This window comes from Danio rerio, chromosome 4, assembly GCF_052040795.2.
Source record: "Danio rerio strain M-AB ecotype USA chromosome 4, GRCz13ab, whole genome shotgun sequence".
Taxonomy (NCBI): domain Eukaryota; kingdom Metazoa; phylum Chordata; class Actinopteri; order Cypriniformes; family Danionidae; genus Danio; species Danio rerio.
Window position 1 is genome coordinate 57,257,248 of NC_141024.2, and position 17,753 is coordinate 57,275,000.

General features: G+C 32.8%; 3 protein-coding genes across 4 annotated transcripts in view; 1 reads left to right on the plus strand and 2 right to left on the minus strand.

Moving 5' to 3' along the window:
• The window catches only part of LOC101886882 (gastrula zinc finger protein XlCGF57.1-like), a 513,813-nt gene extending 509,309 nt beyond the window's left edge, over positions 1-4,504 (minus strand). Inside the window, exon 1 of the mRNA XM_088649648.1 lies at positions 4,358-4,504. The gene's annotated coding sequence lies outside the window, so the exon portion shown is untranslated. The remainder of the gene's footprint in view (positions 1-4,357) is intronic.
• Positions 1-17,753, plus strand: part of zgc:113135 — a 1,020,739-nt gene that overhangs the window by 706,215 nt on the left and 296,771 nt on the right. The window lies entirely within an intron of this gene.
• si:dkey-11l22.1 overlaps positions 1-17,753 on the minus strand; it is a 30,036-nt gene that overhangs the window by 4,524 nt on the left and 7,759 nt on the right. The window contains exons 5-11 of one of the 2 annotated variants that reach the window (XM_087249139.2): positions 17,724-17,753; positions 16,677-16,742; positions 11,247-11,296; positions 10,350-10,457; positions 10,038-10,168; positions 3,891-9,908; positions 3,165-3,307 (exon numbers count right to left, since the gene is read on the minus strand). The exon at positions 17,724-17,753 is cut by the window's right edge and continues 492 nt beyond it. In XM_087249139.2, coding sequence (XP_087105265.1) covers positions 11,277-11,296; positions 16,677-16,742; positions 17,724-17,753 — 116 coding nt within the window. In that variant the 3' untranslated portion in view covers positions 3,165-3,307; positions 3,891-9,908; positions 10,038-10,168; positions 10,350-10,457; positions 11,247-11,276. Of the gene's footprint in view, positions 1-3,164; positions 3,349-3,890; positions 9,909-10,037; positions 10,169-10,349; positions 10,458-11,246; positions 11,297-16,676; positions 16,743-17,723 lie in introns of those variants that run through there. The other variant, XM_088650618.1, reaches the window with a different exon arrangement.

The following is a 17,753-nucleotide window of genomic DNA, read 5'->3' on the forward strand; positions in this document are numbered from 1 at the left end:
TGCTCATATATTCAGATAATATAGTTTTCATACGCACACGAAAAACTCTATTGAATAAAAAAAAATTGCAATAAAATTAGGCAAATTTCCTCAAACACCCATCTCGTGTAAATGTTTTAAAATACCATACCTCCTGGTGATGTCAAAGGCCTTTTCCGGATAAAAAAAAAAACTGCTTGCATGTGTTCTTTTTTAATAAAACCATCTCGTACAAAAGATTCTAATCGTATAAGATGGTCAAGAGTACTTTTCCCTCTTCTAAACCCACACTGATATTTATTAATCTTCTGTTTTTTTTAAATCCACACCAATCGATCATTAATCATTCATTCGATTGTTTTGCAAAGGCAACTGGTAAGTGCTGTTGGACGATAATTAGTTGAATGATCTTTTCCTGGTTTAGGTATTGGTATAATAATAGCTTCTTTCTAAAAGGCTAGTATTTCTCCTAATTTGCAGATATTGTTAACCCGACAAGATGCAGAAATGCCATCTAAAAAGGTGACCTGCAGTTCATCCAGTCAGGGACATTGACAACATAAATATACAAATAAAAATGTTAACCCGGGGTTTGTGATTGTGAAACGTCTGTTAATGAACATCAGGTATAGCATGAACAGTGTGAAAGGAGATTACAGATAACACAGGATTCTGTTTCTTCAGTGTTAGAATGACACAGAGTTAATAATTTCAAGAGTTAAAAGCTCTACAAATACTCAGCCTCAGCTCTCAGAATAAACAGAGCACAATGACAAACAGTGACATACATAATTTGTCAATCATATCATAGCAGTGACCTGATCTTATATGCTATTGTTTTAGAACTTACAATTATTGGAGAAATGACCAGGAATAATAAACAATAGAAAACTGTAAAACTCAAGGGCAAACTGGCCATAGGGAGACATAAGGACATTTCCCCTTGGTCTGACAATCATCTGACCTGCTGCCATCATGATTCTGGCCCGCTCTGCCCCCAATTATCATAAACATTGCGCTTAACTCCCCATACTTAATTTAGTAATAGGAAATTAATCCTTAACAAAGTATGAAAGTATAATTATTAAGCACATTATAAATGTGGTTGTAAGTCAGGAATACAGCATATGTAGCTGCAGTTATAAACTGTTTAATAACGCTTATTAATTTAGAGTTAATGCTAAACAGATATTGCTAAACAAATAATGAATTCAGTATTTGCTAATGCATAATAAATGGTTTATAGTGTGTAGTTATATTTGTAAAGTGTTACCAAATTATCTTTTGTCTCAGACCTTTAGACCTGTCTTACCTCCCTGACTCTTTATCCCTCCTTTCTGCTTTATAGCCATGCTTAGTGAAAGTAACACCATCGTTAAATTACATACACTTTACATAAACAATGCAAAACTCGCTGTGTGCTGACACTTCTGCACAAAAGGCTGTTAATTTGGTTTCATGGCGCATGAACGACGCTTAACTTTTTGGCGTGAATGCAAACAACCGGGATTTACACAGGAGCATGTGTGAGGTGCTGGTTTTCTGTACGCATGCATCAGTTTGCTTTCACAAGCGATGTTTCAGTTGCACATTGAGAATAACAAACTCGCACGTGCAAAAAATGCCAAATGTAAATGGCCCCTAATGTCTTTATTTATTCACTCTAAATGAATACATTTGCATAAAGTAATCGTATCTAAATGCTTTCACTAGGGGACATTTTTTTTGCTGCCCCCAAAAAAATCCCACCCTGGGCGATCGCCCACATTGCCCATGCCTAAATCCGCCACTGGTATTGCTAAACGTTATTGTTCCACTATTATTTGTTTGTTTTGTCTCACGTCGTACCAAAACATCAACATAGTTTAGAATACTGTACAAGGTTTTATGATGATTAATTATTTTAGTGTCAATTTCATTCAGCATGTTTAAAATTGGGGCATACATGTTTTCTAACATACTTTAAACCAGGGTCTCTGCAGGTTTCACCAAGTTAAATTTAAGACTTTTATGACCATTATGAATGAAATTTTAGACTCATAAAGGGCTAAAGGCTAAAGATCTTTTCAAATGGCCCGGACTTTGTATTTGTCCTATCAAAAAAATATTATAATAAAACAAAATATTATATTATTATTTTGTTATAATACTTGTAAATAAAGCTTTGCAAGCTTTACTTGTATCCACACACTCTTTTTCCAAAATAAACTTTAAATTTCTACAAATTAAATAAATTATCTTTAAAATAAAAAAATTAACAAATGTTTTAAAAACTATAATAAATTAAATCTATGCACAACAATCTGTCCAGGTCGATGTCCTCAGCAGTAAATACATGGAGCACGTTTAAACAAATGTTATTGTAAGGAAAATAATTAAACCATTATGATAAATAGACTTAAAATTACCTTTTTGAATAAAAAAGTTTAAAGTTTTATTGAGATGGATTGTTGGTGATTGTATGGGTTTTGGCCAGACTGGGTAACAAAATATGAACAATGGAAAATGAAGACTTGTTTAAAAAAGATTTAAGAAATACAACACAATATTTCAGTAAATTTAAGACTTTTAAGGCCTAAAAATTTGATTTTGGAATTTAAGACATTTTAAGACTCCATGGAAACCCTGTTTAAACACAATAGCCCTGGTAATTAGTTATTATGATAATGATGTAATTCTAATTCAGATACTATCTGTGAGAACTAGAAACAACTACTAGAAACAAGTTTAATCCCATGAAGTTAATTAAAAAAGGGGAATTGGAATCAATGGGACATATGCAAGTGGAAAGTACTAAGCTAACACTATCACTGCAACACTGTGAGAATACTGAAGGTCAAATATCGTCAGCTCAGTTAATCGCTTTTAATTTATGGTTTTTGTTTATTTTACATAGTGCCAGTGCTCATGGAAGCTTTACAAACAGTAGTAGAACAAGGAAAGCAATAACCTTAAGAAGGAAGAGAAAATGGGAGACTAATAATACTTGAAATAATGACAAAAGACCTCAGAACAAATAACAAAAGAAACTCATTCCTGTCTTTCAATGAGTGCTTATGTGCATTTAGGAGAACTAGGCAGCACACTCAGGGCTGCAAGATGGATTTAATTTAGTATTCCTATAATTAAAATATATCTGAATGAGGATCAAATGACTGAGTTGGTGTTTGAGGATGAAAACCAACCTGTTTGTTCCTGCAGATCTTCCTGTTTGACTGTGAATGTTTCTTCAATCTTCACATCTTCACTCTCCTCTTTAATAAACGCCATCTTTATAACAGTGTGGAGATCAGTCGCTTCAGCAGGAGTTTTTCTCTGCGTTTGGACACTTTATCCTGTTTAAAATGAACAAAACAATAAAAAAATGTCCTGTTTAAAATAAATAAAACACTGAACAAAAACAAGATAATTTCAACACTTGCTTCAACAGTTTTTTTATATGAGTCATTAACAAACAGAAATTATGTAAGTCTGAGCAAGCAACAAAAGCCACAAATCAGCCGATGTAAACTAGAACTCCATTTTTCAAATTTTATTGATGTATACTTGGAATAGAGTGACAATATGCTATTTAATAAATTAAACCTTCACTAAAACACTTATCACACACTTTACTGTTGCTTTATTCAATTATTAGGTATGTTCTTAATTGTTTAGTTTGTTTGATTTATTTTATTGTCTGCTTACAGCAACGTTGTAGCACTTATTTGCACAAGACAAGAATTTCCTCTCGGGACAAATAAAGTTGATCCTATCTTATTCAAACAATAGACCTTACAGTGAGTAAAATAGTAGTTCTTTGTATAAAGGGTTAAAATAATATTGTCAACAGCAGGTTCATCTAACATTAAATGAACACACTGAAATTTTAATCAGTCTGTTTACATCTGTGTACAAGCTTTAAAACAAACCTTTCTCCAGTTGAATCACAGTGTGGGAGCGGCGCAGCCTTATGACGTCACACCACCATTCCACAATAAAAGTCTTTTTTTGTTTAGCTTTTTCCCCCTACTCACTCTTAATTATGAGTCATGACTTATCGATACATTTCTCCCTCATTTTCCACCTTATAATTTATCTGCTTTTTGTTTTGTATTTGTAATGAATGGGGAAACATCAAATTTTTATATAAATTTAAATACGTAATAGGTTGAAACTTATTTGGGCTACAGTCCATTTGTCAGGATAAAATCAATATTTATAACCAAACAAAACAAACAAACAAACAAACACATAACTAAATAGTTGTAAAAAAGCTTTTAAAAATGACTGAAAAACTTAATACACTGTTGAACAATGCATGCACATGTTTAGATTTTACATTTTAATGTTAGCATTCAGATATTATTTGAGTGTAAATTCAGAATGTGCAACTCACCTTTCCAGTCTTCAATGAAGAAGTGGGATGAGAAATGGCCTCAGTCGGTTTTTCTTTGTATGTTGTTGTTGGTAATAATCTCAATGTAGGAACCAACAATCGTAGTTTGTCCTCCAAAGTTGTTCTCTTATAGCTAAATAAGCCAATGAAGTTTCTGTTAAGAACGCAGAATATATAGATACAACCCTGCTGACCTACACTGTTAAAAATTGTCCCGTTAAAAAACAGTAAAATACTGGCAGCTGCAGTTGCCAGCAATGTACTGTTATTTTACAGTATGTTGCTGTAAAAATACATGGACTACATTGATTTACACAATACTCAAGTGAACTCATTTTGCTCACTGAAAGCAACTGCCTCAACTTGGTCAACTGCTGAATGAGTTTATGAAGTAATGTGCTATATATGCTTAGAAGCATACTTATAATGATAACTTATTTTAGTTAATTAAAAAAGTTCGGTTTAACTCTAATGTCTTATTTTTCACAACAGCACACATACATGTAAATCTGGAATCACCAGAGAGATTCTGACTGCATCAGCCACTAAACAGCCGCTATCTTTAAATAGAGAAACATGCAGAATAACATCAGCAGTTCGTTGTTCATCTTTAACTCATACACTGGCTCTACTCTCCTCCACAACGGTGACACACAGAAGAAATTAGCTTCAGGTTTTACAGTAAAATACTGTTTTTTCCTTGATTTAACAGTAATCTACTGGCAGCTGTGGTTGCCAGCAATATACTGTTTTTTTACAGTCTACTTCCGTAGTTTAAATTAACAGTATATTACTGTTAAAATACATTTTTACACTGTGTTTTTACCTCTCACACCTTTAACCCTTTAAACCCCAGAGCCTATACTTCAGTTTTAATTGAAGTGTCCACACTACTGAGTGTTCAAGAAACATGGAGCAAAGCTGAAGTAAATTCATTAATTAACTGACTAATTAAATGATAATTGAGGATTAACAATGAGCAAATGAAGAAATACTGAAGGGAAAAAACAAAAACAGAACATAAAAAACTTTAGTCACAGCTTTATAATGAAATAACCTGAAGAACAACAAATGATTAAATCATTTAAATGATCAGCGGATGATTAAACAACTCTACAAACATCATCACCAGCTACACTGATTACATAATACATGTATTTTTGTATAACATCTACTAAAGTTCTTCTTGAGAAAAAGGTGAAAGTTTTACGTCACCATCATGGAGAACAGAGTTTGCTTTAGTTGGGCTCTTAGCCCTGTCATATTTAACATTTATATATCTTGGCTGCTGCAATTGTTAAGAACTTTGTATAAAAAGCTCCTTTGTTGAGGCAAGTCAGCCAAAAACCTAAATAAGATCTGGTGATGTTCATGTTGCTATTAAATGGCAGAGTCTGTTCTCATTTCGTATAATAAAATGTACTGCTCCTATTCAATGTTAAATCTATTGTTTTACATTATATGTCTTTATATGGCAATGATTTCTGGAAGTTTTTAAGAATATCTTGGACAATAACACTGCTCTATGGTGTCAATCGCACTCAAAGAGACATCAATAATCAGCATATGAACCTCAATAATGGTGACAACTAACAAAATTAACAGTTTAACTCACAAACAGGTAACTGAAAGTCTAAACATAAACAACAGCAGAATCAAACACAAATAAAGAAAACCGTTAGACCATTATACAACATTTATTTATACCGCAATGCATGCTGGGATATTTGTACAGTGCCACTCCCAGCATGCATTGCAGCATGAAACATTTGAATTGTTACCATTGTTGAGATACAAGGTCAGATTCATGAGGTCTGAGTGTGTATATCTCATAACTGAACTGTTTTTGTATGTTATTTTTTAACTGTTAAGTAATTACGGAGGCATCTTTTCTGTTTCCATTTCTCATTAATTAAATTAATACCTGCAACTAAGCATAAAATCTATTGCATGAGGCCCTTCATCCAGATTTATACCAAAACATTTATCAGAACTGATTTCAGATAGATTTCTCTATGTATTGACTTCCCAACTTTATTGCTTTAGTACAAACGTTTTGTAAACTCTGTATTACAGCAGTTGGAAAGTCTTCTTAAATGAGTTCAAGGGTGAAGAACCCAACTAAATCAGCCCCTCACTCCATTACGGTGACACAAAAAACACCTTAATTTCTGTTGGATCTCAATGAGAATTGTATGAAAGTCAAATCAGTCAGTAATAAGTGTGTCTGCTGTTGTTTGTGAAGTTGTTTAATGATCCTCTGCTGAGACCGAAGCTGTTTTATTTTATTTGATTTTACTTAATGTTGTAACTCAAGTCACTGTTTGTGTTTCTTGTTTATTTTCTTCAGTAATTGTAATTATTAACAGCAGGTGTTCATCAGTATCTGAATTCACTCATTAGTGTTCATTAAAACTGTCTGGTGAACTATTTTAGTTAACTAGTGTATGAAATAGTGAACAAGGACACAAAGCGTGATTTCAAACACAGACTTCAAAACATCGAATCTGAACTCTGTTAGCTCACAGTTTTCTGCAGTTGGTTACTTTCTCGAAAACAAAAATGTTACCCAGAAAGCACTGTTTTTAACAGAATATTACTGTTTTAGTGAAAAAACATTATTTTATCTTAGAATCTGACCGTTTTTTAACAGCAATTTTTTACAGTGTACTTGATCTGGCATGTGATTGGTTAATACTCAATTGGCCCCCATTAATGCTGGTATAAAGATGCAAATGAGCAGTGGGCAACAGTGAAGACTCAAAACACATTACTGCGGAGGATGGGAAGTTTAGCAGCTATACGAACCATAGCTTTAAAGAGAAATAAAGATGTATTGGGAAAATAAGTTGACTTTTGATGGAAGCTTTTTTATTTTGGCTGCTGCATTTTATAGTTAAATGGGTGGTCCACTGCAATATCATATTTTAAACTTTAGTTGATGTGTAATTTAGCTGTGTGAAAATAAACAACATCTCTGAATGTAAAAAGTTCAAAGTTCAATGCAAAGTGAGACCTTAAACAGCCGAAATACAGAACTTGATTTTAACTTGCACTGGGAAAAACTGTTTTAGAAAAAGCCACAATAAAAAAAGCAAACAGCAGTTTACACCGAGGGAAAAAAGTTTTCATTATTAAAAAATAAAATTATATTATAATGAATTGAAATCATATATTGTATGCATTTGGGTCAGTTTTAATGCATTAATGAAGGCTATTTAAAGCTGGACCGACCGACGCAATAAACATGTATGTCGCGTTTGTTTAATTTATTATGCACGCGAAAACTTATTCTAAACCAAATTTGTTGCCGGATTCTTTTTATGGGAACGAGAGATAAAGTGCTTATGAAGTGCTTTGTCGGCCTCTGGTGGTTAACTAATGCAGAGCCGACGTCTGGGTCTGGGAGACACATTACTGTGGAGGATGAGAGGTTCAGTTGCTTTACAAACCAGTTTTTACAGAGAAATAATGTTGTATTGGGAAAATAAGTTGACTTTAGCCATCTTCATTTGTCTTGTTGCTGTTGTTTTATAGGACTATTAATTGAAGCTTTTTTTTTATTGTGGCTGCTGCATTTTGTAGTTAATGTTGATACACCTATGTTGAGGTATTTTGATTTGAAACACATTTTAATTTTTTTCCCAAGCCTGGTTAAAAGGTAATGCAAGAGTTATGTGTTGTTTTTGTAGAAGTTTCTCAGAGTCTCTTGGCTGAAGTCTCTGTGTAAAGATGCAAATGAGCATTGAAAACTCAATCCATACCGATGTCTCAATACACACAACTACATTCACTTATATAATAGTTATAGAAGATGTATACTATTAAACTGTGATATATTATCATTCGTTGAAAGGAACAATTTATAAACTTCAGATTGAGGTTTTATTTGTGTTAAGTTCAGTAAATATATTGACATGAGCTAACTATTAGCAGAGTTTTAGTCATTTATTTATTACTGAACTTGTTCTTTATGTGAGTTTAGACTCCTTTATTTATCTTAAAGCACATGCTGCTCATTACTGGCTTCTGGAAGACTGTAAACACTTTATGTTTATAAATTATCAAAATGTAACTTGTTTCTGTGCCAATTTTGTTTTCTTTCCTTTTTTTTTTAGTTGAACAGAACATGTGTGAGCAGCTCAGCTTTCCCAAAATCCTCTTATTCACCTGGTATGTATTAAAGATGTTTTTCTCTCTATTTATTACTTGTGTTTGTGCACACAAATATGCATAGACATTCACAGAAGCATATATAAGATACTCTGACAAAACCTTTTCCTTTTAACACAGTAAAGCGATCACATACTGTGATGCATCTAAATATTTATAATTAGAAAATAATTACATCACTAGTAAATTTATTGTATAGGCAGTTTATACAGAATAATTCAACGACAAGAGTTCACTTTCATATCTACACAATGCATAACTTTTAACGTATACAATGCATCAGGAAAGTATTGATAGCGCTTTACTTTTTCCACATTTTTAATGTTTCAGTTTTATTTCAAAATGGATTAAATTCATTAATTTCCTCAAAATTCTACACACAATCCCCATAATGTGTGTTGACCCGATTTTAGTTAATCATTTACAAGTCAATATTGCCTATATGGATTGTAATTAAAAAAAAATTAACATGTAAAATTGCAGTGTTAATTGCAATGCCATCAAACATTTTAGACGCACCAGTGCAAAAAGCTAGTCTAGAGCACTTGGAATGCTGGTGTAGTTCTAGTTAAATTCAGTTCAGTTAAAGCTGTATATGCAGCCGGTCTCAAGTATAGGATTTAGTATTTAACTAATCTTAACAACTAAACATTTACGAATCTGTATTAGCCAGCTCATGTACTACAATGTAACAGATACTGTATATTGCCACCTTGATACTTAAGCTTTCTTTAAAATATTTTGTGTTCAACCGATTAATTAATTCTTTCATTTAATTTTTTAAGTGCAATAGTATAGCTTACACTGGTGTATTTGTATGGACCCCCCAAAATAGCGGAGGCCACTTTCTGGCCACCCAAGTATAAACTTCTAGCCTAGCCACTGTGAACTACCTGTCTGTCCTGCTCCAGGACTCTTTGTCGGCTGCTTGTATGTGTGGATACAACAGCACAAGTCTTTTAACACTGACAAATACAGCCTCTGCACATCCTCACAACCAGGAGAACAGAATGACCTGAAAAATATAACCAACTGAAATCAGTTGAAATGTATTTTGTCTTGTGATGATGACACAAAAATAAATTATTTTTCACAAAGGATGTGCTGTTACCTATGAAACGGTCTATAATGAATGATCTTGTGATCCTGTTTTGATCCTGTCATTCACTCAGAGATGGTTTGGACATTTGATTGTATCTAAACTGTAATGAATTTAAGTTACAAAAACATTGATAGCAGGACCATTGATCTTGTAACTTATACAAATTGTTAAGTATTAAACAAGTCTGCAACCAAACTAGTCAAGTTAATAATACTAATCTTAACTCAACTATGATTAGTTGTCTTGTTTCTGCTGCCCAGACGGTCTCTCCACCTGCTGAAAAAAAAAGGAAAAAGTATGGTATTTTTCCAACAATGAAACTGCAAACAACTTAACTATAAGGGGGTGAGCAGTGAGCATCTTTTATTATAAGCAATTTCCTGAATACTTTGTCACTGGTATTACCTAAAAACAAAACGTCCCAAGTTTGGCTCATAGCTGTCCACACATCTGCCCAGTAGCTTGTGGTAATACTGAAGACACTGATCAGCTGGTCCAACTGAGTTTGGAGTTGAACTGCAATCAGGCATCCAATACTGCAAAGAAAGAGAAACTCACTTTGGGTTAACAAATAATGTAATCCCATCCACACATTTTAAGTAACTGTGCAGTTAATTCTCTTATTGAATTAACAATAAGATACATTGTAGAATAGAAATTATACAATAGAAATAAGAGCGTGACGTGGTGGCACAATAGATAGTGCTATCGCCTTACAGCAAGGATGCTGACTCGAGCCTCGGCTGGATCAGCTGGCATTTCTGTGTGGAGTTTGCAAATTCTCCCTGCGTTTGCGTGGGTTTTCTCTGGGTGCTCCGGTTTTGCCTACAAGTCCAAAGACATGGGGTACAGGTGAATTGGGTAGGCTAAATTGTCTGTAGTGTATGAGTGAGAATAAGCGTATATGGTTGTTTCCCAGTGATGGGTTGCAGCTGGAAGGGCATCCACTGCGTAAAACATATGCTGGATAAGTTGACAGTTCATTCTGCTGTGGTTACCCCAGATTAATAAAGGGACTAAGCAGAAAAGAAAATGAATGAATGAATGAATTTAATAAGAGTTAAACTGATCTGTTAACATGTCTGTCAGGAGCTGATCTACCTTATAATTAATTTTTTGCTTAATTTTTTTAACAGGTAAATCCATATATATATATATATATATATATATATATATATATATATATATATATATATATATATATATATATGTACAAAAAAAATGGTTCCAGTAGTAACGCTCCTTAAAGTTAAACTACATATTCACATTCCTCATCTGTCTACTGTTACATTATACTAATTACTGTTACATACAGTGGCCGAGAGTGCAAAGAGAGTAATAAAACACAGACAAAGAAGACAGCTTTGTCACTTTTTCTATGCTATTTGGGAGATTGTGTATGTTGTCAAACTGATGAAAATGTTTTCTCAATTTACTTTAACATTTTTGTGTATGTTTTTATAACTTGCAGCCATTGTTAAATTTAAAAGTATTTTAAACATGCATGGACATCTAAATGCATATAGGGCACATATCTCAAAACATTATGAAATATTTCCAGATTAATCAATTTTGTTTGACAAGTGTCTGGCAGTCAGTCAAAAATATACTTACATATAAAGATGTTCATCAGCTACATGGCACTTAGGTTAAACTTTGACCTCCTTTTCATTTGATGTGGAAAACAAAAGCAAAAGAAAGAAAACAAAACGACTGAATACAAGTTGCATTTCATGCCTGTACAAATCAAAATTTATTCATTTAGGGCTTAAATTGACTTGTTTGAGGATGAGTTAAGGTGTAAGGGATGGGTGAACAGTGTAAATATACATGTAATTCATAGCTATGATGTAAAGCTAAATTTTCAGCATCATTACTCAAGTCTTCAGTGTCACTTGATCTTTCAGAAATCTTTTTTAAGATGTTGATTTAGTGCTTGAGGTTGAACTAATATAATGGTGATCATCAAATGGTGCTGATTTGCTGCTCAAGAAACATTTCGGATTGCTATCAATGCTAAAAACAGATGTGATGACAAATAATTTAGTGTAAACTTTTTTCTAAGATTTAATAAATCAATTAATCATAAAAAATTAAACAAAATGAAAATCACAAATATTACTTCATTAGCAGCAAATCTATATATTTACTAAGTAGGGCTGCACGATATTGGAAAAAATTGACATTGCGATATTTTTTTCCCCTGCGATATATATTGCGATATTTTATTTATATATATATATATATATATATATATATATATATATATATATATATATATATATATATTTACTTAAAACTAGGGCTGTGACGGTCACCATGACAACCGCGTCTCCGCGGTGGTCATTGCCACCTCGTTTGTCCATTGCCACCGGCCGTAGTACGTGAAGTCACGCACTTTAAAACACAAATTACTGTTATGTTGCCAAGTATTACATATCTGTTAGAATATAACATTAGGCGCGATTCAGCAAGTTCAAGTTCAACCATGAATCTTGTTAGAAAACGAACTCTTACATCTGGGAACATTTTGGATTCGTGCCGACCGAGAAAGGTGAACGAATCAATTTGGATTAAGCTTTTTGTATGGGGGTTTTAAGTAAAGTGTGTTTTAATATTCACTGCTGAGTGCTGAGAGTCCAAACACTGAGGAGCAAATCCATCGATACGCAGATCCACGGGTCCCGAACCATGCAAGCTAGTGGCGATTGACGGTGAGGGAAAAAAAGCCATGTAGGCTTAATCAACTCCTGTCTTCTAAACGCAGAAGCCCAGCTAAGCCAGGCATGGCAGAGGCATTTGCAAAAATGGCCAGATACAAAAGAGAAAGTGATAAATGGAAGACATTGACGAGAAATTGAGCATATAGGCTATTTGGTAACTACTTAAGAACGCGCCGCTCGGAACAGAAGGAAAAGCCCTCTCTCGCATGGTTGTGAAAAAGTAGCCTGTCTGTGCATTATCGCTACAAGCACACCGTCTGACAGTGTATTGCTGGAAACATTATAACTCCATTCTTCACTTAAACCGGACAAAGTCAACATGTTAGTTTTTCTGGCAAATAATTTAAAATATGAATACAAAAGGTGGAGAGAAACTACGCTGTTTTTTTAAACATCTGACTTATATTGTTACTAGGTTAATATTTTCTTTTTACTTATAATTATTAATATTTATATTATTATTACACTGATTAGTAAAGTGCCATTTAGACTATTTGTTAAGTTCTTAAAAATGTAACGTTTAATTGTTATTATTATACAGTTTCAAGCAGTTAAAGTAATTTAATATTTAACTACAATATTTATAAACAGTTTTGTGTTGTTTTATTAACGAAAGTTCAAAAATAAACATGTACGTTTATACGGATGTTTTATTTATTAATATTAAATTCGGTTATTCCTTAATTTTTACATAAAAGGTAAATTAACTTAAGTAGGCTACATTATTTGTTGATGTACGAGATCGAGGAACATGTTTGCCAGTAAATAATGTTCGCACCACTTAAAAAACAAAACAAATGAATAACTTGCGAAAAGGATGCAATAAAAAATGCAAGCGCTTAATCATTCTTCACAATCGGATTCGTACGTGCAATAAGCCGAGGCTATATTGCGCCGACAAGAACAAGCCCTAAAACTAAGTCTAGAGAGAGAATTAATACTAGTTAATATTAATGATTATAAACACGAACTGCGTTGTATGATAAACGCATCACAATGATGTCGTGATCTTTGCTGAAGAACTGATATGTTATCGCCGTCTCCCCAGCCAGGTTTTCATCTGCTTTTTTCCCCTTCTTCTGGATACAAACAATAAAGTATCAGCGCCAGACCAGTGGTTTAAATTATATTTTACTCTCCTGATTTCTTTTCTTTTCATTAAAAAATAATTAAATGTTTAAAGTTTTGTATTGCATAGCCTATATATTTTTAAAGATTATCATTCAGCCTACCTGCAGCGCATGAGGTTGTGTGCTGGGCAAATCCCCTTTACTCATGCTACCATTTCATTTATGACACTGTAAACTTGACTTGGCACACTGTTAAAAATTGTCCCGTTAAAAAACAGTAAAATACTGGCAGCTGCAGTTGCCAGCAATGTACTGTTATTTTACAGTATGTTGCTGTAAAAATACATGGACTACATTGATTTACACAATACTCAAGTGAACTCATTTTGCTCACTGAAAGCAACTGCCTCAACTTGGTCAACTGCTGAATGAGTTTATGAGGTAATGTGCTATATATGCTTAGAAGCATACTTATAATGATAACTTATTTTAGTTAATTAGAAAAGTTCGGTTTAACTCTAATGTCTTATTTTTCACAACAGCACACATACATGTAAATCTGGAATCACCAGAGAGATTCTGACTGCATCAGCAACTAAACAGCCGCTATCTTTAAATAGAGAAACATGCAGAATAACATCAGCAGTTCATTGTTCATCTTTAACTCATACACTGGCTCTACTCTCCTCCACAACGGTGAGACAGAAGAAATTAGCTTCAGGTCTTACAGTAAAATACTGTTTTTTCCTTGATTTAACAGTAATCTACTGGCAGCTGTGGTTGCCAGCAATCTACTGTTTTTTTTACAGTCTACTTCCGTAGTTTAAGTTAACAGTATATTACTGTTAAAATACATTTTACACTGTGTTTTTACCTCTCACACCTTTAACCCTTTAAACCCCAGAGCAAATACTTCAGTTTTTATTGAAGTGTCCACACTACTGAGTGTTCAAGAAACATGTAGCAAAGCTGAAGTAAATGCATTAATTAACTGACTAATTAAATGATAATTGAGGATTAACAATGAACAAATGAAGAAATACTGAAGGGAAAAAACAAGAACAGAACATACAAAACTTTAGTCACAGCTTTATAATGAAATAACCTGAAGAACAACAAATGATTAAATCATTTAAATGATCAGCGGATGATTAAACAACTCTACAAACATCATCACCAGCTACACTTATTACTTAATACATGTATTTTTGTATAACATCTACTAAAGTTCTTCTTGAGAAAAAGTGAAAGTTTTACGTCACCATCATGGAGAACAGAGTTTGCTTTAGTTGGGCTTTTAGCCCTGTCATTTTTAACATTTATATATCTTGGCTGCTGCAATTGTTAAGAACTTTGTTTAAAAAACTCCTTTGTTGTGGCAAGCCAGCCAAAAAACCTAATAATATCTGGTGATGTTCATGTTGCTATTAAATGGCAGAGTCTGTTCTCATTTAGTATAATAAAATTTACTGCTCCTATTCAATGTTAAATCTATTGTTTTACATTATGTCTATATATGGCAATGATTTCTGGAAGTTTTTAGGAATATCTTGGACAATAACACTGCTCTATGGTGTAAATCGCACTCAAAGAGACATCAATAATCAGCATATGAACCTCAATAATGGTGACAACAAATTTAACAAAATTAATAGTTTAACTCACAAACAGGTAACTGAAAGTCTAAACATAAACAAAAGCAGAATCAAACACAAATAAAGAAAACTGTGAGACCATTATACAACATTTATTTATACCGCAATGCATGCTGGGATATTTGTACCGTGCCACTCCCAGCATGCATTGCAGCATGAAACATTTTAAATGTTACCATTGTTGAGATACAAGGTCAGATTTATGAGGTCTGAGTGTGTATTTGTCATAACTGAACTGTTTTTGTATGTTATTTCTTAACTGTTAAGTAATTACGGAGGTATCTTTTCTTTTTCCACTTCTTATTAATTAAATTAATACCTGCAACTAAGCATACAATCTATTGCATGAGGCCCTTCATCCAGTTTTATAAAAAAACATTTATCAGAACTAATTTCAGACAAATAGATTTCTCTATTTATTGACTTTCCAACTTGATTGCTATAATACAAGTATTTTGTTAACTCTTTATTACAGTATTTGGAGAGTCTGAATTAATAAGTTCTAGGGTGAAGAGCCCAACTAAACCAGCCCCTCACTCCATTACGGTGACACAAAAAACACCTTAATTTCTGTTGGATCTCAATGAGAATAGTATGGAAGTCAAACCAGTCAGTAATAAGTGTGTGTGTCTGCTGTTGTTTGTGGAGTTGTTTAATGATCCTCTGCTGAGACTAAAAGTGTTTTATTTTATTTGATTTTATTTAATGTTGTAACTCAAGAGTTGTTTGTGTTTCTTGTTTCTCTTTCCTTCAGTAATTGAGATTATTAACAGCAGGTGTTTATCAGTGTCTGAATTCACTCATTAGTGTTCATTAAAACTGTCAGGTGAACTATATTAGTTAACTAGTGTATGAACAAGGACACAAAGTGTGATTTCAAACACAGACTTCAAAACATCGAATCTGAACTCTGTTAGCTCACAGTTTTCTGCAGTTGGTTACTTTCTCGAAAACAAAAATGTTACCCAGAAAGCACTGTTTTTAACAGAATATTACTGTTTTAGTGAAAAAATATTATTTTACCGTAGAATCTGACCGTTTTTTAACAGCAATTTTTTACAGTGTATGTTTGTAAATAAGTGTGTATTGATGTTTCCCAGTGAAGGGTTGCAGCTGGAAGGGCATCCGCTGCGTAAAAAAGTGCTGGATAAGTTGGCGGTTCATTCTGCTGTGGCGACTGTGGATTAATAATGGGACCACACCAACACGGGGAGAGCATGCAAACACAGAAACACCAACTGATCCAGGCAGGACTCAAACCAGTGACCTTCTTGCTGTGAGGTGACAACTCTACCTACTGTGCCACCGTGTCACCTATATTATATTATATTAGAATTATTATATGATAATTCATAATTTTACAATAATACTATATATTAAATTATCCTCTTAATAATTTCTTTACTCATTGTCATATAGTACTATTAAATGCAAGGCAAAATAGAAAAGAATTGAGGAAACTGTAAAAAATACAAAATAATCAAATATTACATTATATAGTTTTTAATGTAACAAAGTTTATATGAATACAATTATTCAGATAATATTCAAAATCTGCTACTTGTTTATTTTTTCAGAACAGCAATATCACATTACCTGCTTCTTTGTAGATCCACTTCTTTTGTTTGTCCCCTTTTATGATACTTTCTCTGGAGAATAAATCTGTAAAAACACACAAAAATAACACATAGAGTTGAAATCTGAATTATTAGCCCCCCTGAGTCATTGGCCTGCTGTTTATTTTTTTCTTTCCAATTTCTGTTTAATGTAGAGCAGATTTTTTTCAACACATTTCTAAACATAATAGTTTTAATAAGTCATTTCTAATAACTGATTTATTTTATTGGTAACACTTTACAACAAGGTTCATTAGTTAATGCATTTACTAACATGAACTAATCATGAACAACACATGTACAGCATTTATTAATCATAATTAAATATTTACTAATGCATTATTAACATTCAAGTCCATGCTTGTTAACATTAGTTAATGCACATGAACTAACAATGAACTACTGTATTTTCATTAACTAATGTTTATTAACAAGAATAAATACTGTAGTAAATGTATTGTTCAATGTTTGTTCATGTTAGTAAATGCATTACTTAACATTAACTAATGGACCTTATTGTAAAGTGTGACCCTTTTATCTTTGCTATGATGACAGTAAATAATATTTCACTACATATTTTTCTAGACACTTCTATACAGCTTAAAGTGACATTTAAAGGCTTAACTAGGTTAATTAGGTTAACTAGGCAGGTTAGGATAATTAGGCAAGTTATTTTTAACTATGGTTTGTTCTGTTGAAAAAAAATATATAGCTTAAAGGGGCTAATAATTTTGTCCCTAAAATGGTTTTAAAAATTAAAAACTGCTTTTATTCTAGCCGAAATTAAACAAATGAGACTTTTTCCAGATAAAAAACACTATCAGACATACTGTGAAAATGTCCTTGCTCTTTTAAACATCATTTAAATATGTTAAAAATACTTTAAAAAGAAAAAAATGAAAAGGGGGCAAATAATTCAGAATTCAATTGTATTTACAAAACTAATGTTTTAATTTTAAATTTCTATATATATTGTTGTCCCAACTAAAATGGGAAAAATGCTGTGTAAAAGTTCAAATAAAGTCACCTGAATCACCGAAATCTGTAGTCATGCACT